The sequence below is a fragment of the Zootoca vivipara genome, chromosome 6 (assembly GCF_963506605.1).
Source record: "Zootoca vivipara chromosome 6, rZooViv1.1, whole genome shotgun sequence".
NCBI classification, from domain to species: domain Eukaryota; kingdom Metazoa; phylum Chordata; class Lepidosauria; order Squamata; family Lacertidae; genus Zootoca; species Zootoca vivipara.
The window spans coordinates 5,897,793-5,925,261 of record NC_083281.1 but is presented as its reverse complement, the minus strand read 5'-3'; the positions used below and the strand labels follow the sequence as shown (position 1 = coordinate 5,925,261).

The 27,469-nt window shown below is 47.5% G+C and overlaps 2 protein-coding genes across 3 annotated transcripts in view; one reads left to right on the top strand and one right to left on the bottom strand.

Annotated features, from left to right (window-relative positions):
• Nucleotides 1–212: 212 nt before the first annotated feature.
• LOC118087760 (leucine-rich repeat-containing protein 25-like) lies at nucleotides 213–8,661 on the bottom strand. Its single transcript, XM_035120715.2, has 3 exons — nucleotides 8,564–8,661; nucleotides 5,346–6,182; nucleotides 213–501 (listed from the first exon to the last, which is right to left on the bottom strand). The coding sequence occupies exons 2-3, from the start codon at nucleotides 6,179–6,181 to the stop codon at nucleotides 357–359; spliced, it is 981 nt and encodes a 326-aa protein (XP_034976606.2). The 5' UTR covers nucleotide 6,182; nucleotides 8,564–8,661; the 3' UTR covers nucleotides 213–356.
• Nucleotides 8,662–24,392: 15,731 nt separating this feature from the next.
• SSBP4 (single stranded DNA binding protein 4) overlaps nucleotides 24,393–27,469 on the top strand; it is a 29,222-nt gene continuing 26,145 nt past the window's right edge. For both annotated transcript variants that reach the window (XM_060275349.1, XM_060275348.1), the window contains exon 1: nucleotides 24,393–24,684. In XM_060275349.1, coding sequence (XP_060131332.1) covers nucleotides 24,629–24,684 — 56 coding nt within the window. In that variant the 5' untranslated portion in view covers nucleotides 24,393–24,628. The remainder of the gene's footprint in view (nucleotides 24,685–27,469) is intronic.

The following is a 27,469-nucleotide window of genomic DNA, read 5'->3' as shown; positions in this document are numbered from 1 at the left end:
GAAGGAGGGAGGGAGGGAGGGAGGGAGAAGAAAGAAAGAGGGAGGGAAGGAGGGAGGAAAGAAAGAAAGAAAGAAAGAAAGAAAGAAAGAAAGAAAGAAAGAAAGAAGAGAAAAGGAGGGAGGGAGGGAAGGAAGGAAGGAAGGAAGAAGGAAGGAAGGAAAGAAAGAAAAAGAAAAGGAAGGAAGGAAGGAAGGAAGGAAGGAAGGAAGGAAGGAAGGAAGGAAGGAAGGAAGGAAGGAAGGAAGGAAGGGACTGAGGGGGGGTGTTCTACCAGAGAAGCAGTGAATACACCAGTTGCCATAAAACCATCATATGCCTTGGGGTGGGGAGCTAGCCGGTGTGGGGTTTATGTGGGTCACTGATCTGGAACAATATAAATGTCATCCTCTGCGTTTCCCAGGGTGGGTCCCCCACTGTAGTTGTAATACAGATCCTGAGTGTTGGCATAGACAGGCTGGTCGTCATGGGGGACGTCCGGATCAGGGGCTTCGGGGCTCAATCTGTGGACAAGAAAAGGAAGAAATTGAAGGAGTGGTTTGTTTTTTGTTTCTTAAAGGTTATAACTACCACCTTGGGTTGCATAACAGATTACATTGCGATATTATGAAAGGCACAAATGAAAATGGAAAAATGGGGGGGGGGATGAAAAAATGAAAGGCACAAATACAGGATGGGAGACACCTGGCTTGAGAGCAGTACATGTGAAAAGGATCTAGGAGTCCTGGTAGACCACTAACTTGACATGAGTCAACAGTGTGATGCAGCAGCTAAAAAAGCCAATGCAATTCTATGATTCTATGATTAGCAAGGGGTGTGTGGAGTGTTAGGGGCGGGGCAGTACCTCTGATGGGGGGGCATGTCCCGCTCCTTCTGGGGTAGTTCGTCCATCTACGGTCACCACCCTGCACTTAGCTCTCAGCTGCAGTTCCTGGAAGCAGTGGCGTAGTAATGGAGGGGCAGGAGGCTGGGCGGGGCTGACCACCTCCGACGGCCGCCACCATCGAGGAGAAGCCCCGATGCAAGTGAGACTGCCTCACTCCGCAGCTTGCTCGCAGGGTTTGCCGCGTCGTATGCCTCCTGTGTGCGCATGCGTCGTGCGTCATGACTTGTGCGTTGTGCATCATAGCACATGTGTCATGACACGCGACGCATGCACGTGACGGACACCCCCCCAGCGGGGTGCCTTTGGGTTTGCCGCCCCGGGCAGCCAGGCGGCTAGCTACGCCACTGCCTGGAAGCTGTCAGCAGGCGACAGCGGCCACAATCCCGGGAAACAGCTTCGACTGGCTGGCTAAACCAGGGGAGGGCAGCCGATGGGCCTCAAACCCTCGGGGAGTTAGGGGCTTCCTCTGCAAGCGAAAACAGGCTCAGATCCCTCTCTTTTATCTGCACTGTCTCCCTTCCTGAGCCGCCTTCTTCCTTTCTTCTACTTTAAGTGTTTGTTTGTTGCTAAATGAATTGCAGGGTCGTTCGCTGCAAAGAGAGTTCAAACTTCCCCTGGCTCCCAAACTTCCCCTTGGCTCCCGAGCAGCGAAGGAGCCTTGGGAAAGACAAGGGGGTCCTGGGAAACTGAAGTTCTCCAAAGGAGTTGACAGCAATTTCGGGGACGGCGTTTCTCCAAAAATGTGGTGGTGGTGGTGGGGCATATCTGTGGCCCTACACAAATCCAGAGCAGAGTCCCTAAGGCAGTTGGATGGCGCCTTGTCTGCTTCCTTCCGGCAACTTCTGCAGCCCAGTTGGTGCCCAATGTCTTGTTCTGCTTTCCTTTGGACCCCATCTTTGAAGCTGAGAGGGGGGGTCTTGTCATCTGAGCAGCCCCGGACCTCCAGATAAAGCAAGATTCTGGTCCTTATAATTTAAGGCCAAAGCAAGATGCCAATGCTGTCTACACAGACTGGCAGAGGTTGCCCAGGGTTTAAGGAGCGTCTCCACCCCCATCGTTCTGCCCGGACACTGAGATCCAGCACCGAGGGCCTTCTGGTGGTTCCCTCCCTGCGAGAAGTGAGATTACAAGGAACCAGGCAGAGGGCCTTCTCGGTGGTGGCGCCCTCCCTGTGGAACGCCCTTCCATCAGATGTCAAAGAGAAAAACAACTACCAGACTTTTAGGAGACATCTGAAGGCAGCTTTTAATGTTTAATAGATTATTGTATTTTAATGTTCTGTTGGAAGCCGCCCAAAGTGGCTGGGGAGACCCAGCCAGATGGTTGGGGTATAAAAAAATAAATTATTATTATTATTATTATTATTATTAGGCAGAAAGTCTTTCCCCAATGGTGAGGCTGAGTCTCAGGTGCAACACGGCGGCGGCTGCAACTGAAACGTTCATGGTTTTGGTGTCACTGCTGAAATTTGAGGCAACCTGCTTGAACCAGATGCCTTCTGCATGCCAAGCAAGTACTCCTCCCCTGAGCTGCAGTCCCTCCCAGTTTCCTTGGAACAAGCGGTTGCGTTGCACCCTGCGGATTTGCACACACATCAAAAAAAGGGGGGGAACCCCACATCTTTTCCTGTCAGCTCAGAGCGAGCAAATTGCCCCATCGGAAATTAGCTAAGAGCGGGAGCTGTCTTGGGCTGGGCGTGTGACTCTGCCGCCACCTTTGGAACGGATGCGCACGAACGCTCGGCTCACAAGATCCTGTCTCAACATCCAATAGTCTCTGTGACTCAGCGACAATTGGTATTGCTAACCATGGAAGAGAAAAATTACTCTCTGTCCCCACAATGGATGCCCCTCGGCTTGCTGTGTTGGGGGCAGGTCCGGAGGGAGGGAAGGAGGGAGAGGTCGGATCCACTGCTTTTTCCAGACTGAGTTTCTTTCCCCTGGGCCACTTCTGACACCGCCAGATTATGCAACGCACGGCCTGGGATGATCTCCTAGCCCAGTGCAAAACTGACAGCTGTTCCAACATCTCTGTGGCATTCCCTCTCAATATATTCCTCTATATGCAGTTTCACTTTCTATTCATTTCTCTCATTTCCCCAATCCCCATACGCTTCTACCGCAATTTTCAAAAAATAAGAAACGAAAGATCTTCGTGAAAATTCACCAGCGTTTTGTTGCACACGAACAGTTCTGCTGGCAGGTTGGGCTACTGTACACATTTTCACAATTTCCTCTAATGGGCTGCATGATATTCTCAGGGATATATGCATTTTGCCCACTCTCATCCCAATATATGCTATTTTTTGGGGGGGGGGCCGTGCTGACCAGTTGGGGAGCTGCATCGCAAAATTCGGGTGCAAATTCTGAAAGAGGGGAATCTAAAAAGAGACCTGCTAGATCCAGCATCCTTATCCTCACAGATGCCCTAAATGAGAAGCCCCACAAGGATGTCGGAGCCACCGCCTTCTCCCACTCTTGTTCTCTGCCACTCTAAGGTAGACTGCGTCTGTCCATGGAGGCTCCACATAGGAACCATAATGAAACTAAGGAGAGCCCCGCAAGCGGCTGGATCAGACCAAAGGGGGCACATCACAGCTCAGCATCCTGTCCTCACAGTGGCCAAAAAGATGGCTCTCCCCCCCCCCCCGGCATGTTGATCTTTATTATTTTAAAAAACATACGTTTATACAACATTTATACAACGCTCTCCGTTTTTCTTTTGTAACAAAAAAGAAAATGATGGCAACTGAAGCAAAAATACCTTGTATACCTCACAGTACACATGAGAATACAATTTATGAAAAAGAAAAGAAAAGGAGAAAGAGAAAAAATTAATATATATATATTAAAAAGAAGAAAAGGTGATTGAGGTTTTAAAAAGACTTCCAAACATTCTCATTGTACGTTATCTGTTAAATACACTTTTACCGCACAGTTACCTATTTCTTCTATTTATTTTTTAATCATATTTCTATGTAAATTGTCAGTTACCATTATATACTACAAGGCTCAGTCTAGGTCTGCCAGGAGATTGCCCTCTTTTAAGACCCACATGCCACCAGCAACGGAGGAACAGGGGAGGCAGGGCATAGCCACTGCGGCTAGTCACTGTGGATAGCCTTGATCCTTCGTGCATAATAATAATAATAATAATAATAATAATAATAATAATAATAATAATTCCACAGGGCGGGTGCCACTACCGAGAAGGCCCTCTGCCTGGTTCCCTGCAACTTGGCTTCTCGCAGCGAGGGAACCGCCAGAAGGCCCTCGGCGCTGGACCTCAGTGTCCGGGCAGAACGATGGGGGGGGGAGACGCTCCTTCAGGTATACTGGTCTGATCCTTTTTAAAAGCTCTCCGAGTTGCTGGGTGACCCTTCTTCCTGTGGCAGTGAGTTCCGCAGCTCCGCGATGCGATGCACAAATAAGAACAGCTGCTCTTTTTGCTTTTTGCTTTCGGAAGACAGCTGCCTTCTGCTTTTCCGCAAAGAAGCGAGGAGCACAAACGAGATCCCTGTCGCTCATTTAAAAACCGCAGGCGAAATCTCGTTTCTCCCTCAGCTTCTTCTGCAAAAGCCAGCACCTCCACAGCCGCCGCAGCCCAAATTGCTGATAGTCAGCGTTTTAGGAGAGTTTGCATTCGGATTCTTCTCTTGGGTTGACCTCTGGGTTGGAGGGAAGTCTTCTGGAGGAAGTCTGGACATCCTGCTTCGGAGGGAGGGTTTGCTGACACCTCTCTTCCACTTTCTAAATCAGGTTCTCGCAAAACTTGCCCCCCCAGCTGTTTTCTGACTACAATTCCCATCATCCCTGACCGCTGGTCCTGCTAGCTAGGGAGGACGGGAGTTGTAGTCCCAACAAAAGCTGAAGGCTTTCTACCCAGCCAGATGGGCGGGGTATAAATAAATTATTATTATTATTATTATTATTATTATTATTATTATTATTATTATTATTATTATCTTTTTTAAAAAAACAAAAAACCTCTATAATACCCGTTACATCACAAGTGTTATTACAATCCTGCCAAAGTAATCCTGCCTAAATAAATAAATAAATAAATCCCCATTCTTCCTTAAAGTTTTCAGGAACCAGGAAGGAACCAGGAAGGTGATATGATAGCCATGTTCAAATATATTAAAGGATGTCATATAGAGGAGGGAGAAAGGTTGTTTTCTGCTGCTCCAGAGAAGCGGACATGGAGCGATGGATTCAAACTACAAGAAAGAAGATTCCACCTAAACATTAGGAAGAACTTCCTGACAGTAAGAGCTGTTCGACAGTGGAATTTGCTGCCAAGGAGTGGCTTGACAGCCATATGTCAGGAATGCTTTGATGGTGTTTCCTGCTTGGCAGGGGGTTGGACTGGATGGCCCTTGTGGTCCCTTCCAACTCTATGATTCTATAATTCTATGATTCTAAGGCCAAAATGAAATCATTTTTAAAAGAAAAAGCTTACCTGCTTGTTGACGGCTTGCTGGCCCGCCGTTTGCCTTGCCTGGCTCCGGCTCCGTGGTCGATGTTTTCGTAGTTGGCGTGGCAGCTGTGGCTTGCGTCGCCCTGCGGACCGGCGTGGCTGATGTACCGCGGCTGCCCGTGGACCCCCTCCGAGGCAGTGGAGCCCCTCTTGTCGTGGCTGATGGCAGCCGTCACCTTCCTCCGGATCAGGAAACACACCAGTCCAGCCAGGAGGACCACAACCACAATGGGCACCACGATGGCAGCATAGAGCGAACCGGGCATGCCTTGGCATTGCTGGGCGTGGAAGTCGGTCACATTTTGGGCCCGGCCTTCCAAGGTGAAGCACAGGCACTCGGTGTCGGCGGAGCAGTTTTGGCAATAAGGCAGGACGCTCCCGGCCACGGGGCACTGGCAATCCACGGCAAGTTTCTCCAGGCAGCCGTGGAACGCCCCGGCTGGCACCGAGCGGAGGGTGTTGTTCTCCAGCCACAGCTCCTTCAGCCCGGAGGCATTGGCAAAGAACTGGGGAGGCAGCTCCCGCAGGCCGATGTCCGACAGGTGGAGCTTCCTCACCTTGGCGGCACGGCTCAGGAAACTGTCCGGCAAGCTTCGGAGGTCGTTCCGGGACAAGTCCAGCTCTTCCACCTGGGGCCCCAAGGTGGTATCGTCCGGGATTTTAGGGACCCCACAGCCAGCGAGTGCCAGCTTTTCCGCAGAGTCCCGGAAGAAACGGGCCAGAGCCTCCGGGGGGTGGGTTTGGTTGTACAGAGGGCACTTGGGGTATACGGGCCGGCCAAGGAGGCAGAAGACTGCGGTCGCCAGGAGTCTCCACATCCTGCGGAGACACAAGTTGGAAAGCGGGAGGCGGCCGCGGTGAATGTGGGGAAGGAAAGGTAGGCAGGGGGGCCCATTGGCAGTGAAGACCCCTTCCCATCGGGTACGCAGGCTGAGACCCTCCCTGCTACAGACTGCCTCGCCAGAGTGGTGCATGCTCTGGTTATCTCCCGCTTGGACTACTGCAATGCGCTCTCCGTGGGGCTACCTTTGAAGGTGACCCGGAAACTACAACTAATCCAGAATGCGGCAGCTAGACTGGTGACTGGGAGCGGTGACTGGGAGACCACATAACACCGGTCCTGAAAGACCTACATTGGCTCCCAGGACGTTTTTGAGCACAATTCAAAGTGTTGGTGCTGACCTTGAAAGCCCTAAACGGCCTCAGTCCAGTAGACCTGAAGGAGCGTCTCCACCCCCATCATTCAGGCCGGACACTGAGATCCAGCACCGAGGGCCTTCTGGTGGTTCCCTCACTGCGAGAAGGAAAGCTACAGGGAACCAGGCAGAGGGACTTCTCGGTAGTGGCACCCGCCCTTTGGAACACCCTCCCATCAGATGTCAAAGACATAAATAACTACCTGACATTTAGAAGACACCTGAAGGCAGTTCAGGGAAGTTTTTAATGTGTATCATTTTAATGTATTTTAAATCTTTGTTGGAAGCTGCCCAGAGTGACTGGCGAAACCCAGTCAGATGGGCGGGGTACAAATAAATTATTATTATTATTATTATTATTATTATTATTATTATTATTATTATTATTATTATTATTCCCACCATTCCCTGATCAGGCCCAAGCGTGGAGCCAATTTGGGTCAGTTCCTGCTTCACACATCTTAGCTGAATCATGGAATTGTGGCATTGGAAGCGACCACTAGTCGTCCAACCCCCTTTTTGCCCAACGTGGGACTCGAACCCACGACCCTAAGAGTAATACTTGCACAGGACCAGGGGAACTGCAATAATGTCAGACTCCCAGAAGCCTTTTTAAAAATGTTTTTTCATTGTCCTATGTTGAAAGATTTTTTGGCAGAAGGTAACCGAAACCACCCACAGAACCATACAGAACAACCTTACATTTACAAAGCAAAATATCCACTTGAATTATGTGCCTAGCATGTGGAACCTTACAAAAAGGACAATACAAATGGACTCTCCATGTCCTTAACCCAGGCATAGGCAACCTTCGGCCCTCCAGATGCTTTGGGACTACAACTCCCATGATCCCTAGCTAACAGGGCCAGTTGTCAGGGATGATGGGAATGGTAGTCCGAAACAGCTGGAGGGCCGAAGTTTGGGGGTGCCTGCCTTAACCACGGCAAAAAGGCTGATACTGTACTGTTGAATTGGGGAAATAAAAATAATCGAAGCATTATACAAACTCGCAATATAGGAACAACATATTAACGCCAGACTTGCCATGGACAAATTCAACGATATTTGGAATCCATTCTTACAAATCCTGTAATAGGTTAACATCTGGTGAAGTGCAATTAACAGCCTTGTAAAATAATTTTTTTTTTACAATGGAAGTAAAAGTCGCGCTCTCTGTTCTGCCTTGGTCAGACGACACCTGGAATACTGTGCCGAGTTCTGGGTGCCCCATTTTAAGAAGGATACGGACAAGCAGAAAAGTGTGCAGAGGAGGGCGGCCAAGGGTCTGGAAACCAAGCCTGATGAAGAACGGTTGAAGGAGCTGGGTATGTTTCGCCCGGGAAAGAGGAGATATGAGAGCCCTTTTCAAACATCTCAAGGGCTTTTCACACGGAAGAGGGAGCAAGCTTGTTTTCTCCTGCTCTGGAGGGCAGGACTCGAACCCACAGCTTCAAGTTACAAGAGAGGCGATTCCGGCTCAACACCAGGAAGAACCTTCTGACGTGAAGAGTCATTCAGTGGTGGTGGGACGGTCTCCCTCGGGAGGTGGTGGACTCTCCTTCCTTGGAGGTTTCTAAGCAGAGGCTGGATGGCCGTCTGCCAAGAATCCTTTTAAGCTGAGATTCCTGCACTGCAGCAAACTGGAGTCCCAACCAGCTATACAATTCTATGATTCCATGGTTATTCGTGAGGACTAGGGCCTTGAGATGCCTTCACGGGAAGGATCATAGCTCATCCTTTGCACGTGGGAAGTCCTGGGTGCGAATCCTGACATTTATAGGTAGGGCTGGGGTTGCCCATCCACCTCCGCCAAGCCAGGGAACCCGGGAGAGCAGCTGCTGCCGGCCTGTGCCGACAACGCTGAGCCAAATGGTCCGACTCAATAGCTCACATGTCGACAGTTTCAGCACTGATACCCACCCCCTTGAGGGCAGAGAGGCCCTCAATACTGCGATTAGCACCCCCTCACCCACCCCACCCCACCCACCCACCCCCCATCCCTACCTGCAGAGCGGGTGCTTCTCGCAGAGATCTCGGGACGTCTGCCTTCTACCTTGGGACTCTTGACTTTGCTTGTGGGGAGGGGAAAAGGGGAAGCTCAACTTCCCTCTTTGTGGGGCAGGGGGGGGCAGGAGGCAGGAGAGGAAATAGTAGCAGAAAGGAAAGTTTGCTCCGGGGAAACCTGGCCTTGCTCAACCCGCCAAGGCGCCAAGCCAGGACCGGCAGCATTCAGATGCCCTCCAAGAATTGTGGGGTTTCGGTTTCGGGGCTCTGAGCCTGGGAAAGGGAGCTTGCCAGGGGTGAGTCAGAGTCAGGCCAGGACAGGCGGGCATCATAACAGAACCCAAAGGACCACCCCCAAGGGTGAGAGCTGGTGGTCCAAGAGGCGGAACCAGCCATATAAAGGGGTGGAGCTGAGGCGGAACCTGGTGGGTGGTGGGGCGGGGCTAGGAAGCTGGAGGGGCGGGGCCAGGGCAGAACTTGGTGGGTTGCGGGGCGGGGCCAAGGCGGGAGCTGGTGAATAAGGGGTGGAGCTAAGGTGGAACTTGGTGGGTTGAGGGCCAGGACCGTGGTGGGAGCTGGCAGCAGGAGGGGCGGGGCTAAGACAGAACCTGGTGGGTGCAGGGGCGGGGCCAGGAGGCTGGAGGGGCGGGGCCAAGCAGAGCCAGATGGGGCCAAGGTGGGAGGTGGCGGGCCAAGAGGCGGAGCCAAGAGGCAGAACCTGGTGGATAAGGGGTGGAGCTAAGGTGGAACCTGGTGGGTGGAGGGGTGTGGCCAGGAGGCTGGAGGGGCGGGGCCAAGGCAGAACTTGGTGGGTTGAGGGGCGGGGCCAAGGTGGGAGCTGGTGAATAAGGGGTGGAGCTAAGGTGCAACTTGGTGGGTTGAGGGCCAGGACCGTGGTGGGAGCTTGCAGCAGGAGGGGCGGGGCTAAGTCACAACGTGGTGGGTGCAGGGGTGGGGCCAGGAGGCTGGAGGGGAGGGGCTAAGGCCCAACATGGTGGGTGGAAGCAGCTTAGTCATGCTGGCCACATGACCCGGAAGCTGTATACCGGCTCCCTCGGCCAGTAAAGCGAGGTGAGCGCCGCAACCCCAGAGTCGTCCGCAACTGGACTTAACGGTCAAGGGTACCTTTACCTTTACCTAGGCTTGCTAAGATGTACAAGGCTGAATCGGATAAGTGCTGGAGATGCCAAGAGGCGGAGTGAACGTTCTTTCATATGTGGTGGACTTGCAAAAGGGTAAAAGAATATTGGGAAATGATCCATAATGAATTGAAAAGAATGTTTAAAAGTACTTTCGCCAAAAAACAAGAGTCCTTTCTACTGGGGATAATTCAGACTGACATTCCCAGGTGTCAAAAAAGGTTATTGATATATGGCACTACTGCGGCCCAGGTTTTGTTAGCCCAAAAATGGAAAACAAGTGAGGTCCCAATTAAAAAAGAATAGCAACTTAAGCTGATGGAATACACGCATGGACTTAAATATAGAATAAGAGAACAAGAAGAACATACGTTTAGAGAAGATTGGAAAATGTTTATTCAATATGATGGGCTTGAGGGCACCCTGAGCAAGTTTGCAGATGACACCAAATTGGGAGGGGTGGCTAATACCCCAGAGGACAGGATCACACTTCAGAATGACCTTAACAGATTAGACAACTGGGCCAAAGCAAACAAGATGAATTTTAACAAGGAGAAATATAAAGTACTACACTTGGGCAAAAAAAATGAAAGGTACAAATACAGGATGGGAGACACCTGGCTTGAGAGCAGTACATGTGAAAAGGATCTAGGAGTCTTTGTAGACCACAAACTTGACATGAGTCAATAGTGTGATGCAGCAGCTTAAAAAGCCAATGCAATTCTGGGCTGCATCAATAGGAGTATAGCATCTAGATCAAGGGAAGTAATAGTACCACTGTATTCTGCTCTGGTCAGACCTCACCTGGAGTACTGTGTCCAGTTCTGGGCACCACAGTTCAAGAAGGATACTGACAAGCTGGAACGTGTCCAGAAGAGGGCAACCAAAATGGTCAAAGGCCTGGAAACGATGCCTTATGAGGAACGGCTTAGGGAGCTGGGTATGTTTAGCCTGGAGAAGAGAAGGTTAAGGGGCGATATGATAGCCATGTTCAAATATATAAAAGGATGTCATATAGAGGAGGGAGAAAGGTTGTTTTCTGCTGTTCCAGAGAAGCAGACACGGAGCAATGGACTCAAACTACAAGAAAGAAGATTCCACCTAAACATTAGGAAGAACTTCCTGACAGCAAGAGTTGTTCGGCAGTGGAACTTGCTGCCAAGGAGTGTGGTGGAGTCTCCTCCTTTGGAGGTCTTTAAGCAGAGGCTTGACAGCCATATGTCAAGAATGCTTTGATTGTGTTTCCTGCTTGGCAGGGGGTTGGACTGGATGGCCCTTGTGGTCTCTCCCAACTCTATGATTCTATATGAGAAATAAATGTATACAACTGAAAATGCTGGCAGCATGAAGAGAAATTCAACAGTGTAAACAAGTTTTGATTGATGCAATAATGGAATAATGAATGGTATAGTTCTTGTAAAATATGCAGGGATATACAATTTGTGAAATGAACCATGGAAAGAGAAGAATAGAAGTCAATGGTATCTTGAGGATGTAAAAATGCGTATTTTAAATTGTAAAACAGAAAATTTAATAAAATATATATATACAAAAAAGAGATGGCATAAAGGACATCGGTTCCCGAGATCAGGGAACCGTTTCCTTCGTTTCGATCCAAGTGGACGCCATTTGGAACCAAAATGGCAGACTGGGTCGACCGAAACAGATTTTAACCGCTGGTTTAAAAATTGTGTGAACTTTCTTCTTCTTCGAATTCCTAAGAATCGGGGGCACTTTCTGCATTGCCGAGGACTGGACAAAATTGCCCTTGAGGTCCCTTCGAACTCTACAATTCTGTGAGAGAGTTTATGAGAAAGTGAAGGAGGCAAAAGCTGGATATTGAGGCTGCGATGTCTCCCGTAACTATTTATATTTATTTGTCATATCTGCCTGTCCTCCAGCATTTAACCATTGGAGTTACGTTCCTCTTTTGCAAACCTTCTGAGTTTTGCATTTGGTTTGACCACATTCCTCCGAGGCTGCACACAGGAAAGGTTACTTCCTTTTATGGGGACACCCCTCCCCGGTTCCCGGAAAGCCCTGGCGGGGGAAAAAAAACAGATGCATCATCTACGGATGAAGCTCACATCAGAGCCCTCAGAAACAGTCTCAGAAGCCTGGTCTCATTTTACCGCTTGCCAAAGCCATTCGCAGCTGGAAAAAGGAGACTCTAGGCTTTCAGTTTCGAGAGTTGAGTTGGACAAAGCTGCTGTTTCTGCGCTGCGTCCTTTGAACCAGTGCCAGATATACGTGTAAGCTAAACAAGCTATAGCTTAGGGCCCCACTCTCTTGGGGGCCCCAAAAAAATTTAAAGGGAAAAACAAAATGGATGTACATTTCCAAAATATAAGATAAAAAAACAAATAAAATAAAACCTACATACGGCAACAGTGTTTTGTGTTGTGTACCGTAGGCTCCTAGGATGTAAGTCATGGGCCCCGCCTGCTAGCCTGCTCCTTAAAATATCACGGTTTTGCTCCTTTCTATATATAGGGACCCAGGTGGCGCTGTGGTTAAACCACTGAGCCTAGGGCTTGCTGATCAGAAGGTCGGCGGTTCGAATCCCTGTGACGGGGTGAGCTCCCGTTGCTTGGTCCCAGCTCCTGCCAACCTAGCAGTTTGAAAGGACATCAAAATGCAAGTAGATAAATAGTAACCGCTATAGCGGGAAGGTAAGCGTGCTTTTGAACTGCTAGGTTGGCAGGAGCTGGGACAGAGCAATGGAAGCTCATCCCGTCGCGGGGATTCAATTCACCAACCTTCTGAAGGTGTGGCTTCTGATTGGTGCAGACCAGGCATCCCCAAACTGTGGCCCTCTAGATGTTTTGGCCTACAACTCCCATGATTCCTAGCTAACAGGACCAGTGGTCAGGGAAGATGGGAATTGTAGTCCAAAACATCTGGAGGGCCGAAGTTTGGGGATGCCTGGTGCAGACAATGGCTGACAGCCGTATCGGACATTCGGCTTCCGAAAATTGTTCAAAAACCAGAACACTAACTTCTGGGTTTTCAGCATTTTAGTACCAAGGCACTTGAGAACCAAGGTACCACTGTATTTTAAATTGTTGCAGCTGACCCCGGGACCTTATAGGGAAAGACATGTAATAAAGCAATTAAAAAAAAATCAAGGACAAGCAAACACTGAAATTTCTCCTAAGGAAAAGTGGAGGTTGGAAATTCTGGTTTGGGGGACACATTTAGCTCTCGTTGCAGCTAACTTCTCTTTCTTCTGTCATTGCTTTGAGCTTTGGGGGCCATTTTGCAGATTAAGGGAAGTTGGAGCTGAGCTATGCCAGGAAATTGGCAGCAAAGCAGCCTCCTCAAATGCAAAAAGGGCAGAAGCAGGAAAAGCCGGCCTTCGCAATCTTTGCAAGACCTCCAGTTGGAGGGGTCTGACGGCCCCGATTTGGCAAGGTTTATCTGCCTCATGTTCGAAAAGGTGAAAGAGAAACTTCGGTGAAACAACTCACTGAGTGGCCGCTGAGCTTTGATTTGCCAGGACTCTCCTTCCCTGGTGGTTCACGAGCTCCGTGGCAGCGACGATGCAGCAGCTCAGGTCTTGCAAAGGCAGCTGCTTTGTCCTAGCAACTCAGGTCTTGCAAAGCTTATATGTAGGGCTGCCTCTGAAGACGGTTCGGAAACCTCAGCTGGTGCAGAATTCAGCAGCCAGGTTGCTCACCGGCCGGCAAGACGGTTTGAGCATATTACACCGATCCCGGTCCGACTGCACTGGCTACCAAATAGTTTCCGGGCCCAATTCAAAGTGCTGGTTCTGACCTGTAGAGCCTTAAACGGCTCAGGACCGCAATACCTCAAGGACCGCCTCTTTCCATATGAACCTACCCGGACCCTGAGATCATCTCCGAGGCCCTCCTTTGTGTGCCTCCTCCTCAAGAGGTCCGGAGGGTGGCAACACGAGAACGGAGCCTTTTCTGTGGGGCTCCCCTTCTGCGGAATGCTCTCCCCAGGGAAGTTTGCCTGGTGCCTTCATTGTACACCTTTGGGTGCCAGGAAAAAATGTTCCTTTTTAACCAGGCCTTTGTTACACCCTATGCCCTTTTAAAATGTGTGTTTTCCTGGGGGAAGGGTATTGGGTTGTTGTTTTTCTTTTTGTTAGGTATTTTCTGGTTTTATATCTTGATTTTATTCTATGAACTGCCCTGAGACCTGGCCTGGGTATAGAGCGGTATATGAATTCAACAAATAAATAAATAAATAATGCTTGACAGTTCGGGATTGATGAAAGTTTGGAAGATAAGGGCAGCAAAAAAAAAGGCCAATACTATTCTAGGCTGTATCAACAGACGTCTAGGGAAGTCAGAGTCCTGTTGTCTTCTGCTTTGGTCAGACCACACCTCCTGGAGTCCTGTGTCCAGTTCTGGGCACCACAGTTTAAGAAGGATGTTGACAAGCTGGAACATGCATTGAGAAAGGCAACCAAAATGATCAAACAGAGCCTTATGAAGAGCGGTTGAAGGAGCTGTGTATGTCTAGCCTGGAAAAGCGGAGACTGAGAGGAGATAGGAGAGCCATCTTCCCATATCTCAAGGGCTTTCACACGGAAGAGGGAACGAGCTTGTTTTCTCCTGCTCTGGAGGGTATGACTTGAACCAGTGGCTTCTGAGTTACAAGAGACTTTGTTGTTTAGTCGTTTAGTCGTGTCCGACTCTTCGTGACCCCATGGACCATAGCACGCCAGGCACTCCTGTCTTCCACTGCCTCCCGCAGTTTGGTCAAACTCATGTTCGTAGCTTCAAGAACACTGTCCAACCATCTCATCCTCTGACGTCCCCTTCTCCTAGTGCCCTCAATCTTTCCCAACATCAGGGTCTTTTCCAAGGATTCTTCTCTTCTCATGAGGTGGCCAAAGTATTGGAGCCTCAGCTTCACGATCTGTCCTTCCAGGGAGCACTCAGTACAAGAGTCTAAACATCAGCAATAACTTTTCTGATGTTAAGAGCTGTCCGGCAGTGGAACAGTCTCCCTCGGGAAGTGGCTGGATGTTTTTAAGTAAAGGTTGGGTGGCTATCTGTCATGGATGCTTGAACTGAGATTCTTCATTGCAGGGGGTTGGGCTAGATGACCGCTGGGTGTCCTTTCCAACTCTACAATTATACGGTTCTGGTGTATGCTGTCAAATGCCAACAGTGCCCTTCAGCTCTCTATATTGGACAAACAGGCCAAACCCTACGCCGAAGGATAAATGGACATAAATCTGACATCAGGAACCACAAGACAGAGAAACCAGTAGGAGAACACTTCAATCTCCCAGGACATTCTATACAAGATCTCAAAGCAGCTGTTTTATTACAGAAAATTTTCAGGAACAGACTGGAAAGAGGAGTTGCTGAATTGCAACTCATTAGCAAGCTTTAAACCATGGAGCCACCTGGAATGAACAGAGACATGGGATTCTTATCTCATTTTACATGATCAAGCTTTCCTTAGCACCTCAGCCCTTGCTCCCCCCCCCCCCGCAAGACCAATTGCAGTCATTAACAGTCGTTAACAGTCATCTGCAGGTTTACCACTTCTATCAGCCCATCACCCATTCCCATCACCCCCACCCTCTGAATATACATACGGGTCTGGTGGCTTCTGTTTCAGTGTATCTGACGAAGTGTCCATGCACACGAAAGCTCATACCAAAATTAAAACTTAGTTGGTCTTGAAGGTGCTACTGAAGGAATTTTTTTTATTTTGGTTCTGGGATGAAAACCTTTCCCCCATCCATCGCTAGCACTGGGACGCCACCTAGTGGCCTTTGCCAAAAGTGCAAACATCAGCCAGAGTTGGGTTTGTCTCCATCCATCCAGTGCTATACTGTATGGTTTTTATTCCCAGGTATATGAGCAGAGCAGGGCTGCAGCTCAGAACACCTGCTTTGCATGCAGAAGGGTTAAATCCCTGTCATCTCTATGTAGCGCTGGGAAAGACTCTTTGCCTGAACTCCTGCACAGCTGCTTCCAGTCAGTATGGATAGAGATAGATAGATAGATAGATAGATGGATAGATAGATAGATAGAGAGAGAGAGAGATACTTTATTGTCATTGCACATAATACAATGAAATTGAATGCCATCCCATAAAAAAAACACAATAGCCACACACACACTCACACACCCATCACAACTCCCCAAGATAATATTATTTAGTTACAGCATTTAAGATGGTTATAGCTCCTGGATAGAAACTGTTTTTTAATCTCTTTTGGAGCGTGTCCAGAAGAAGGCAACCAAAATGGTCAAAGGCCTGGAAACGATGCCTTATGAGGAACGGCTTAGGGAGCTGGGTATGTTTAGCCTGGAGAAGAGAAGGTTAAGGGGTGATATGATAGCCATGTTCAAATATATAAAAGGGTGTCATATAGAGGAGGGTGAAAGGTTGTTTTCTGCTGCTCCAGAGAAGCGGACACGGAGCAATGGATTCAAACTACAAGAAAGAAGATTCCACCTCAACATTAGGAAGAACTTCCTGACAGTAAGAGCTGTTCGGCAGTGGAATTTGCTACCAAGGAGTGTTGTGGAGTCTCCTTCTTTGAAGGTCTTTAAGCAGAGGCTTGACTGCCATCTGTCAGGAATGCTTTGATGAGGAATGCTTTGATGGTGTTTTCTGCTTGGCAGGGGGTTGGACTGGATGGCCCTTGTGGTCTCTTCCACCTATATGATTCTATGATTCTATTATTCTAATCTATTCGTTCTTGATTTAATTGTTCTGTATCTCTTGCCCGAAGGCAACGGTGCAAAAAGACTATATCCAGGATGAGATGAATCCTGTAAAATATTACTTGCTTTTTTTTAAGGCAACGGGAGTTGTATAGTTCTTCCAGAGATGGGAGAGGATGGCCGATAATCTTTTGGGCTGTGGTTATGACTTTCTGGAGCACTTTCCTGTCCATGACTGTGCAGCTGGAAAACCAAGCACAGATACACTATGTAAGAATGCTCTCTATGGAGCCTCGGTAGATAGAAGGACACCAGCAGTCTCTCACTCAGCTTGTTCTTTTGTCTGAGGAAATATATTCTCTGCTGGGCCTTCTTCACCAGAGCAGTGGTATTCGCCCTCCAGGTCATACGCTGCTCGATGGTAACACCCAAGAACTTAAATGTTTAGGGAAGTTTTTAATGTTTGAGGCTGTACTGTTTTTAATATTCGGTTGGAAGCCGCCCAGAGTGGCTGGGGAAACCCAGCCAGATGGGCGGGGTATAAATAATAAATTATTATTATTATTATTATTATTATTATTATTATTATTATTATTATACAGCCACCCTCTCCACCTGGTCCCCCCCAATATACAGGGGCTGAATGCCCACCTTTTTCTTCCTGTAGTCCACCACCAGTTCCTTGGTCTTGGCAATATTAAGGACCAGATTATTATCTCCACACCAAACACAGAGCCAAGCCTGAGGTTAGGTGGACTAATAATAATAGTAATAATGATAATGCTATTACTTACACCCCGCCCATCTGACTGGGCCTCCCTAGTCACTCTGGGTGGTTTCCAACAGGATATTAAAAACACAATAAAAGATCAAACTTTAAAAACTTCCTTAAACAGGGCTGCCTTTAGATGTCTTCAGGCGCCACCACCGAGAAGGCCCTCTGCCTGGTTCCTTGCAACCTCACATCTAAAGGCAGCCCTGGACAGTGGTACCTTGGTTCTCAAACTTAATCCGCTCCAGAAGTCTGTTTCAAAACCAAAGCGTTCCCAAACCAGGGCACGTTTTCCCATAGAAAGTAATGCAAAACGGATTAAGACAGACTTTTAAAAAACAACCCCAAAAGAGCAATTTAACATGAATTTTAGTATCCATTGAGACCATTGATTCATAAAATGAAAGCAATAATCATTGTACTGCGCTATAAAAAAAAAGACAGTATTGTAGATGATAAAAATTAAAATATTTTTTTCCTTACCTGCACTGATGATAGCCATTGTTTGGATGGGGGGCTTTTATCCATTTCCACAGTCACACAATCAGTAGCTGAACGTGGTTCCACACAGTCACAAAAACAAATCAACCGAAAATGCCACAGAAATGCAAAAAAATAAATAAATACCGTAGCAAAAACAAAAGCGCCAAACTCAATCCATTCCAGAGGTCCGTTCGACTTCTGAAATGTTCTAAAACCAAGGCGCCGCTTCTGATTGGTGCAGGTGCCCCGGAAACAATAGCCGACAGCTGCATCGGACGTTCGGCTTCAAAAAATTGTTTGAAAACTGGAACACTTACTTCCGGGTTTTCGGCGTTGGAGAACCTAGGCGTTGGAGAACTAAGGTACCACTGTACAGTATTATTGTTATGGTTCCACTGTATAGGGAAGCTTTTCAATGTTTGATGTTTTTTATAAGTACTGGAAAGTGCAAGAGTAGCTGGGGCAACCCAGCCGGGTACAAATATTATGATTATGATTATGATTATTACCATATTTACTCAAACATAATGCTTACCTTTTTTTTGCCAAATCACGTCACAAAAAATAGGGCGCACATTCAATTCGATTGCAGGCTGGAAAAACAACTCTGACACAACACATACTTTTCAAGTTTCAAAGTTTTTAAAAATGAGGTGTGAGTTAGATTCGATGGCACAATAATAGATTCGTGTAAATATATTAATATTAATGGTTGTGATCCTTGGCCCTATGTCCCTGTGGGTGCCACACAGCAGCATGTTGAAATTTGTGGGAATTATAGGGACAGAACTACCTAAACTGTAATAGGTAAAGGTAAAGGGACCCCTGACCATTAGGTCCAGTCGTGACCGACTCTGGGGTTGTGCGCTCATCTCGCATTATTGGCCGAGGGAGCCGGCGCATAGCTTCCAGGTCATGTGGCCAGCATGACAAAGCCACTTCTGGCAAACCAGAGCAGCACATGGAAACGCCGTTTACCTTCCCGCTGTAGCGGTTCCTATTTATCTACTTGCATTTTGACGTGCTTTCGAATTGCTAGGTTGGCAGGAGCTGGGACCAAGCAACGGGAGCTCACCCCGTCACAGGGATTTGAACCGCCAACCTTCTGATCAGCAAGCCCTAGGCTCAGTGGTTTAACCACAGCGCCACCTGGGTGATGGCAAAACTCGGCCCTCTAGCTGTTTTGGGACTACAACTCCCATCATCCCTGACCACTGGTCCTGTTAGCTAAGGATGATGGGAGTTGTAGTCCCAAAACAGCTGGAGGCCCAAGTTTGGCCATCAGTGGTATAGAAGCTTATTTATGTATGCTACTACAGCGGCAAGAATTTTACTATGGTGCTGGAGGAGACTCTTGAGAGTCCCATGGACTGCAAGACGATCAAATCTATCCATTCTTAAGGAAATCAGCCCTGAGTGCTCACTGGAAGGACAGATCGTGAAGCTGAGGCTCCAATACTTTGGCCACCTCATGAGAAGAGAAGAATCCTTGGAAAAGTCCCTGATGTTGGGAAAGATTGAGGGCACAAGGAGAAGGGGACGACAGAGAACGAGATGGTTGGACAGTGTTCTTGAAGCTACGAACATGAGTTTGACCAAACTGCGGGAGGCAGTGCAAGACAGGAGTGCCTGGCGTGCTCTGGTCCATGCGGTCACGAAGAGTCGGACACGACTAAACGACTAAACAACAACAACAGACTGGAAAAAAGAAAAAAGTCCCCGCAAAGGGAAAAAACAGATGCAGAAACCTTATGGAATATGCAGAAATGGCGAGACTTACCAGAAGAAAAAGAAATCAAGACAACAAACTTTTTATAAAAGAATGTTTATTGAATATTTACAGACAAACTGTAAACATATAAGAATACTGGCAGGGCTAGTGTACTGCAGTTTCATAAGAGAATATATTTGAAGTAGTCAAATAAATAAGCAAATTTTGTGAATTTGGAATATGCAGAAGATATTAAAAATAAATTTAGGGAACCGCAGAAAGAGGGGGAAGGAAGTCAAGTTTTGATATGTTAAAATGATGGAACATTTGTTGTTGTTGTTGTTTAGTCGTTTAGTCGTGTCCGACTCTTCGTGACCCCATGGACCATAGCACGCCAGGCACTCCTGTCTTGCACTGCCTCCCGCAGTTTGGTCAAACTCATGTTCGTAGCTTCGAGAACACTGTCCAACCATCTTGTCCTCTGTCATCCCCTTCTCCTTGTGCCCTCCATCTTTCCCAGCATCAAGGTCTTTTCCAAGGATTCTTCTCTTCTCATGAGGTGGCCAAAGTATTGGAGCCTCAGCTTCACGATCTGTCCTTCCAGGGAGCACTCAGGGCTGATTTCCTTAAGAATGGATAGGTTTGATCTTCTAGCAGTCCATGGGACTCTCAAGAGTCTCCTCCAGCACCATAATTCAAAAGCATCAATTCTTCGGCGATCAGCCTTCTTTATGGTCCAGCTCTCACTTCCATATATCACTACTGGGAAAACCATAGCTTTAACTATACGGACCTTTGTCGGCAAGGTGATGTCTCTGCTTTTTAAGATGCTGTCTAGGTTTGTCATTGCTTTTCTCCCAAGAAGCAGGCGTCTTTTAATTTCGTGACTGCTGTCACCATCTGCAGTGATCAAGGAGCCCAAGAAAGTAAAATCTCTCACTGCCTCCATTTCTTCCCCTTCTATTTGCCAGGAGGTGATGGGACCAGTGGCCATGATCTTGGTTTTTTTGATGTTGAGCTTCAGACCATATTTTGCGCTCTCCTCTTTCACCCTCATTAAAAGGTTCTTTAATTCCTCCTCACTTTCTGCCATCAAGGTTGTGTCATCTGCATATCTGAGGTTGTTGATATTTCTTCCGGCAATCTTAATTCCGGCTTGGGATTCATCTAGTCCAGCCTTTCGCATGATGAATTCTGCATATAAGTTAAATAAGCAGGGAGACAATATACAACCTTGTCGTACTCCTTTCCCAATTTTGAACCAATCAGTTGTTCCATATCCAGTTCTAACTGTAGCTTCTTGTCCCACATAGAGATTTCTCAGGAGACAGATGAGGTGATCAGGCACTCCCATTTCTTTAAGAACTTGCCATAGTTTGCTGTGGTCGACACAGTCAAAGGCTTTTGCATAGTCAATGAAGCAGAAGTAGACGTTTTTCTGGAACTCTCTAGCTTTCTCCATAATCCAGCGCATGTTTGCTATTTGGTCTCTGGTTCCTCTGCCCTTTCGAAATCCAGCTTGCACTTCTGGGAGTTCTCGATCCACATACTGCCTAAGTCTGCCTTGTAGAATTTTAAGCATAACCTTGCTAGCGTGTGAAATGAGCGCAATTGTGCGGTAGTTGGAGCATTCTTTGGCACTGCCCTTCTTTGGAATTGGGATGTAGACTGATCTTCTCCAATCCTCTGGCCATTGCTGAGTTTTCCAAACTTGCTGGCATATTGGGTGTAGCACCTTAACAGCATCATCTTTTAAGATTTTAAATAGTTCAGCTGGAATATCATCACTTCCACTGGCCTTGTTATTAGCAGTGCTTTCTAAGGCCCATTTGACTTCACTCTCCAAGATGTCTGGCTCAAGGTCAGCAACCACACTACCTGGGGTGTACGAGACCTCCATATCTTTCTGGTATAATTCCTCTGTGTATTCTTGCCACCTCTTCTTGATGTCTTCTGCTTCTGTTAGGTCCTTACCACTTTTGTCCTTGATTATGGTAATCTTTGTACGAAATGCTCCTTTCATATCTCCAATTTTCTTGAACAGATCTCTGGTTTTCCCCATTCTATTGTTTTCCTCTATTTCTTTGCATTGCTCATTTAAGAAGACCCTCTTGTCTCTCCTTGCTGTTTTTTGGAAATCTGCATTCAGTTTCCTGTATCTTTCCCTATCTCCCTTGCATTTTGCTTGCCTCCTCTCCTCCGCTATTTGTAAGGCCTCGTTGGATAGCCATTTTGCTTTCTTGCATTTCCTTTTCCTTGGGATGGTTTTCGTTGCTGCCTCCTGTATAATGTTACGAGCCTCCATCCATAGTTCTTCAGGCACTCTGTCCACCAAATCTAAATCCTTAAACCTGTTCCTCACTTCCACTGTGTATTCATAAGGGATTTGATCCAGATTGTATCTTACTGGCCCAGTGGTTTTTCCTACTTTCTTCAGTTTAAGCTGGAATTTTGCTATAAGAAGCTGATGATCTGAGTTACAGTCAGCTCCAGGTCTTGTTTTTGCTGACTGTATAGAGCTTCTCCATCTTTGGCTGCAGAGAATATAATCAATCTGATTTCGATGCTGCCCATTTGGTGATATCCATGTGTAGAGTCTTCTCTTGTGTTGTTGGAAGAGAGTGTTTGTGATGACCAGCTTGTTCTCTTGACAGAACTCTATTAGCCTTTGCCCTGCTTCATTTTGAACTCCCAGGCCAAACTTGCCAGTTGTTCCTTTTATCTCTTGATTCCCTACTTTAGCATTCCAATCCCCTGTAATGAGAAGAACATCCTTCTTTGGTGTCATTTCTAGAAGGTGTTGTAGGTCTTCATAGAATTGGTCAATTTCACTTTCTTCAGCACCGGTAGTTGGTGCATAAACTTGGATTACTGTGATGTTAAAAGGTCTGCCTTGGATTCGTATCGAGATCATTCTGTCATTTTTGAGATTGCATCCCATTACAGCTTTTGCCACTCTTTTGTTGACTATGAGGGCCACTCCATTTCTACTACGGGATTCTTGCCCACAGTAGTAGATATGATAGTCACCCGAACTGAATTCGCCCATTCCCTTCCATTTTAGTTCACTGATGCCCAGGATGTCGATATTTATTCTTGTCATCTCATTTTTGACCACATCCAGCTTACCTCTATTCATGGTTCTTACATTCCAGGTTCCTATGCAATATTTTTCTTTACAGCATCGGACTTTCCTTTCGCTTCCAGGCATATCCGCAACTGAGCGTCCTTTCGGCTTTGGCCCAGCCGCTTCATCAGCTCTGAATCTACTTGTACTTGTCCTCCGCTCTTCCTCAGTAGCATGTTGGACGCCTTCCGACCTGAGGGGCTCATCTTCCAGCGTCATAACTTTTATATGCCTGTTGTCTTTGTCCATGGAGTTTTCTTGGCAGGGATACTGGAGTGGCTTGCCAGTTCCTTCTCCAGGTGGATCACGTTTAGTCAAAACTCTCCACTATGACCTGTCCATCTTGGGTGGCCCTGCATGGCATAGCTCATAGCTTCTCTGAGTTATTCAAGCCCCTTCGCCACGACAAAGCATTGATCCATGAAGGGGGATGGAACATTTAGTGAGATGTATAATGAGCGCCGCAACCCCAGAGTCGGTCACGACTGGACCTAATGGTCAGGGGTCCCTTTACCTTTACCTTTATAAACCTGAAAAGCATATTTATTTATTTTTTTTAAAGAAATTTGTCTCTGCCCTTCATGGGGAATTTTGTGGGTGCTTGGGCATCCAGGACCCCAGGGGAGTTGGCAGCTATGCATGTCAGGATCAGGGCCGGATTTAGGTTTCATGAGGCCCTGTCCTTTGTCAACAACAAATTGTCGCTGTTTTTTGTGTTGAATATATGCTGCATGGTAATTTATGGACCTCATAGGTATCTCAAGCCATTTGCACAAAACAAAATATGTATTTTATCAAAGTAATTGTTGAACTGGAATACAATTAAGAATAAGTACTGTATATGAATAGTGAAATAGTTATTAAGCTCTAACTTAAAATGGTTTTTTTTTATTCATAACAGACTTAATAACGCAAACCCATTGGCATTTGGCAATAACAAAAGTTCCTTTAGGATCAAAATTTACAAAGACTCATAATCTAGTCTCTAGAAACATGCAATAATAAGAGGTGTAAATATATGACGCAAACGACTAATAATTATAAATAGCTTTATTAACATGAAATTAAGTGTCATAGCCTGTACAATGCAATTGTAGTTACCGTAATACAATGCATTTTTTAAATATAATATCAATACCACCATAATATTCCACTGATGGGCGGGGCCGTGACTTACATCATAGGAGCCCACACAACACAAAACACTGTTGCTGTATTTAGGTTTCATTGTATTCGTGTTTTTTTATCTTACGTATTTTGGAAATGTACATCCAGTTGTTGTTTTCCTTTATTTTAATTTTTTTGGGGGGGTGGGGGGGTGGGGGTAAACTACAGTACAGCTTGTTTAGCTTATACATACAGGTGAAACTCGGAAAATTAGAATATCGTCGAAAAATGCCATTATTTCAGTAATGCAACTTAAAAGGTGAAACCAATATATGAGATAGATGCATGACATGCAAAGCAAGAGATGTTCTCAAGCCTTTATTTGTTGTCATTGTAAAGATTTGTCGTTAGGCGGGTCAATTATAAATGGAATGCAATTAATGAAATGTAATAGCGATGTTTATTTTTGTATTATTGTAACTACTGTATTTGTTTTATTACTGTGGAATTTCCAAAAGAAAGCATTTGTAAAGAAAAATAAAATAATAATAAGTTGCATTACTGAAACAAATGCACTTTTCGACGATATTCTAATTTTTCCGAGTTTCACCTGTAAATCCGGCACTGCATGTCAGGATAAACCCATTAGCATCCTTTACCTGGCGAGGGAAGGAAGACGCGTCTCCAAAAACGCACGCGCACCCCCCTCCTTTCCGACGGCGCCGTTGCCCTTTTAAGAGAGCAAGGCGATGCAGTCGAGGAGGGAGGGTGCTCCTTCCTCGGAAGAGCCACTGAAAAAAAAGAGGCTTTTTTTTAAGGGGGGGAGAAAGAGAGAGAAGCAAAAGCAAGGAAGAGGAGGGAGGGAGGGTCTTCTGCAGCCCGCCCGGAGGAGCCATCACCGCGGCGTCGAGCCTGGCGCGCCCGCCGCTTCCTGGAGCCGAGGAGCCTCGAGGGCGCCATGCGGCGATGCTCCCCGGGGTGGCGGCGGCCCCGATCCTGCCTCTAGCTGCAGGTGCGACCCCCCTCCCTCCAGCGGCGCCGGAGAGACCCCCCAGCCAGCCATGTACCCCAAGGGGAAAGGCTCCGGCGTACCTTCCGACGGGCAGGCGCGAGAGAAGTGAGTTGGAAACCCCCTCCCCCCCAAAAAAAACCCCGACCACCCCGACAATATCGCTTTCTTTGGAAATCTAGAGGACCCCCGCCCCCCCCAAAATCAGCTCAGTGCCTCTCAGCCTAAAAACCCTCCCCCCCTCAAAAAGAAAGCATTCCTAAAACTTCCAAGCTGGAGTTTCGCCTCCCCAAAATACCCCCCCTGCAAATCTGGGGGTCTCCCCCCCCATATCAGCTGCACTCACCTCCCCCCCACCAGAGAAACACCCACTCCTGAAACTTCCTCGCTTTTCAGACGGTGGGACCCCCTCCCAAACATCAGTTTTCCCCAATATCAATTTTCCAAGAAATCTGGGCGCCCCGTCTCCCCCCAAATCAGCCCACTTTCACTCACCCCCCTCCCCACTCCAAATGCGCTCCCGAAACTTCCCAGAGGGAGTTTTTTATCAGGCAGCGGGACCCCCTCCCCCAAAAGACAGCCCCCCCAAAAGCCACCAATTTCCTTTGGAGATTTGGGGAGCCCACTTCCCAGAATCAGCCCAGATCCTCTCTTCAAACTTCCAGTGTCGAGTTTCCCAGGCCGAGGAATCCCTCCTTCCTCTCCATGAATCAGAAGGGGGGGGATCTCAAAGCTGGGGGGGGTTGTCCTGACCTGCCTCCCCACCCCTTTAATTTCCCTAGCAATTCATGGGCTCTGTCAGAAGGAAAATTAGTTTTTGGGTGGAACTCTGGGTTTATGAGTGGTTTCGTGGACAGGGCCACAACAGAGAGGGGGACTTTGAAGTTGGGGGGCATAGAGAGGGTCTCCAAGTATTTCAGGGGGAGGTGAAAAGAAGGAGTGGGGGCAGTGTGTGTGTGTGTATCCCAAAAGATGGGTTTGCACTGAACAAGGGCTAATGGCAAGTTGACTTCAGCACCAATCTTCCTCCCCAGTTCCCCCCCGCCCCCCAAAAATTCAGCCCCAAAAGGGAAACTCTGAGCAATGGCGACGACTAAGAATCAAGCCCCCACCCACAGGCGCAGTCTACCTGCAGCTTACCAGGCACTAAGCAGTGGATTGGCCATCCCCACATATGGAGTTTAGGATCTGCATTTCGGATTCAAATGTCTCTGCGTTGCATATTTATATTGATTTTTTTTGGGGGGGGGAGGGGGTTATAGAATCATAAAATTGTAGAACTGGAAGGGACCCCTAGAGTCATCTAGCCCAACCCTCCACAACGAAGCCACTCTATAACCAGCTGAGCTACTATGCAGTTGTTGTTTATTTTGCTGTAACAATTTTAGTTTCGTTTCACTCCAGAGTTTGCCAAAATGATTTTTTTGTTTTATTTTCCGGGGGAAATGTACCGTATATTGTTTTTTGCCCTTTATCCGAGATGCCTTGCTTTGCAGAGTTAGAAAGGGACCCCAGAAGTCATCTAGTCCAGCCCCCTGCAATGCAAGAATTACAGCTCGTTCCGCCTTATGTTTTTTCTCCCACAAAGCGGCCTATAAATTTATTAAATAATACTGATCATATGTGGCATTCGCAGTCTCCGCGTGCCAGGTGAATTGCCCCCACCCAACAGAGCCTGGGGGTTGGGGGGAGTCTCAGTTAAAAACCCCAGCACAGGGAAGGGAGTTTGTGCTCTTCCCTGGACCCCCCAACTCCCTCCATCGCTGACCATTGGCCATGCTGGCTCTTTGGGAGTTTGAGGTACCCAACACCCAAAGAGGCTTCCTACCCCAGTTCCCTGGGGTGAGATCAGGCCCAGAGGGGCAGGTCCAGTCTGGTTGCCCCTGTGTCCAAACAGCTGCCCCCCCCATTGGGGAATTGACTCTCCCTACAGAGACGGACTTTGCTAATATGCTGCCCTGAGCGGGGACAAAATATGGCACCCCCCAAAAAAATATATACAGCTATATTCATACAGGTATCTAATGAGAAAAAGGGACGCGGGTGGCGCTGTGGGTTAAACCACAGAGCCTAGGGCTTGCCGATCAGAAGGTCAACGGTTCGAATCCCCGCAACGGGGTGAGCTCCTGTTGTTCAGTCCCTGCTCCTGCCAACCTAGCAGTTTGAAAGCACGTCAAAGTGCAAGTAGATAAATAGGAACCGCTCTGGCTAAGCTGCAGGTAGAGTGCGCCTGTGGGTGGGGGCGTGATTCTTAGTCATCACCATTGCTCAGTTTCCCCTTTGGGGCTGAATTTTGGGGGGGAGGGCGGGGAACTGGGGAGGAAGATTGGTGCTGTAGCCAACTTGCCATTAGACCTTGTTCAGGTAAGGTAAACGGCGTTTCTGTGCGCTGCTCTGGTTCGCCAGAAGCGGCTTTGTCATGCTGGCCACATGACCTGGAAGCTGTACGCCGGCTCCCTCGGCCAATAAAGCGAGATGAGCGCCGCAACTCCAGAGTCATCCACGACTGGACTTAATGGTCAGGGGTCCCTTTACCTTTACCTAATGAGAAGATTCATAAAGAAAGCCAACTGCACCAAAATGAATTAGAGTGGTACCTTGGTTCTCAAACGCCTTGGTTCTCAAACAACTTGGAACCCAAACAGGGCAAACCCGGATGTAAATGTTCCGGTTTGAGAACTTTTTTCGGAAGCCGAACATGCTCTGTTTGGAGTGTTACGCTTCCGTTTTGGGTGTTACGCTGAGGTCTGTCTGTTTTTGCGATTTATTTTTGTTTTGTTTTTTGCGGCTCTTTTTTGTGTTGCTTTTGTGACTGTGTGGAACCTGATTTAGCTACTGATGGATTGATAGTGTGACTGCAGTACATTGTTTATTGCTTTCATTTTATGGATCA